The sequence below is a fragment of the Taurulus bubalis genome (genome assembly GCF_910589615.1).
Source record: "Taurulus bubalis genome assembly, chromosome: 8".
Classification (NCBI taxonomy): Eukaryota; Metazoa; Chordata; class Actinopteri; order Perciformes; family Cottidae; genus Taurulus; species Taurulus bubalis.
In genome coordinates, this window is record NC_136596.1 from 1,803,373 (window position 1) to 1,804,980 (window position 1,608).

Below are 1,608 nucleotides of genomic sequence, written 5' to 3' on the forward strand. Positions count from 1 at the left end.
CTTTCCTCGTCCAGGCGGGAGGAGGAGCGGCGTTGTCACGGACCCTATCCCTGTCTCTGTCCCGGTCCCGGTCCCTATCCCGGTCTCTGTCCCGGTCCCGGTCCCGGTCCCTCTTCCAGCCCCGGACCACGTTCTTCCCCTTCCTCTCCTCCTTCCCTCTGGCGCATGGCGCAGCGGAGGCCGTGGGCAGCTCGCCCGCGTCCCCGCTGACCGCTGACAGCATCCCCGCTCCTTCTCCCGCGGCGCTGCGTCCTTGAGCCTCCCGACGCCGCTGCTCCCCGAGCCCGACGCGCAGCTCTCCCGAGGCCGCGGACTGATCCTCCTCCTCCGGTTCCGCCTCCGGTTCCTCTCGCCCCTCCCGACCAGCTCGGCTGCGTTTAAACGCGGATCTCCTCGGCTCCGACCCGCCAGGTTCCCGGGTCTGGAGCGAGGGCAGGGCCGCGTGTCTGTCGGCTGAGCCAGCGGCGCTGGAGGAGGAGGAGGAGGAGGAGGAGGTGATGAAGAAGGAGGAGGAGGAGGAGGAGGAGGAGGAGGCGGTGTGGTTGAGCTCCCTGCAGTCCGCCAGCAGCCCTCCGCGCTCCCCGGCTCGCACGAAGCGGTTCATCTCTCCGCGCGCGCTTCACAATAATAATCAGCATTCAGGTCCTCGTCGGCCCGCCGCAGTGAGGTCTGGATCCGGTCTGGATCCGGTCTGGATCCGGTCTGGGTCCGACCCGGTCCGCCGGCTGACTGGCAGCTGGGTCTCAGGTGGTCTCATGACGGAGAGGTGGTCCCTTCTGAAATATACATAAACACAAAGAAAACCAATAAAGTTAAAAAAAAAAAACACCACATGCAGAACACCACTGCGAAATGAGAAAATAAAATAATAAAATATTGTATGGATTCTATTGTCTCTTATTATTATTATAACAGAACATATATATATATATATATATATATATATATATATATATATATATATATATATATATATATCTTATTATTATTATAACAGAACATATATATATATATATATTTTATTATTATAACAGAACATGTATATATATATATATATATATATATATATATCTTATTATTATAACAGAACATGTATATATATATATATATATATATATATATATATATATATATATATATATATATATATATATATATATATATATATATGTTCTGTTATAATAATAATAATAATAATAATAATAATAATAATAATAACGTCCTCATCCTCTAGTGAAGACTTTGAATATTATCTTGACTCAGAAGCCACACATTTGATTGTGAAAATAAATAATGAATACAAATAAATCAGATGCTATCAGAGAGTGAGAGTTGGCCACACGGGGGCGCTGTCGGTGTTTAAACCTCCTCAGGTGAGGCAGGTGATGAGCCTCACCCGCTGCTGCTGTATGGAGAGATACAGGTGCGCTGATTGGTCACAGGGGGCGCTGTGGAGGCCAACACGTCACCACAGAGAGTGTTGGTAAACATATATAACAATATAAATAATTATGAACATATATAACAATATAAATAACTATAAACATATGTACTACTACTACTACTACTACTAATAATAATAATAATAATAATAATAATAGTAATAAA

General features: G+C 45.6%; 1 protein-coding gene across 1 annotated transcript in view; it reads right to left on the minus strand.

Annotated features, from left to right (window-relative positions):
- znf608 (zinc finger protein 608) overlaps window positions 1-604 on the minus strand; it is a gene marked incomplete at both ends in the record, with an annotated part of 45,562 nt that extends 44,958 nt beyond the window's left edge. Inside the window, one exon of the mRNA XM_079222242.1 lies at window positions 1-604. This exon is cut by the window's left edge and continues 353 nt beyond it. Coding sequence (XP_079078368.1) covers window positions 1-604 — 604 coding nt within the window.
- Between the last annotated feature and the right edge of the window lie 1,004 nt (window positions 605-1,608).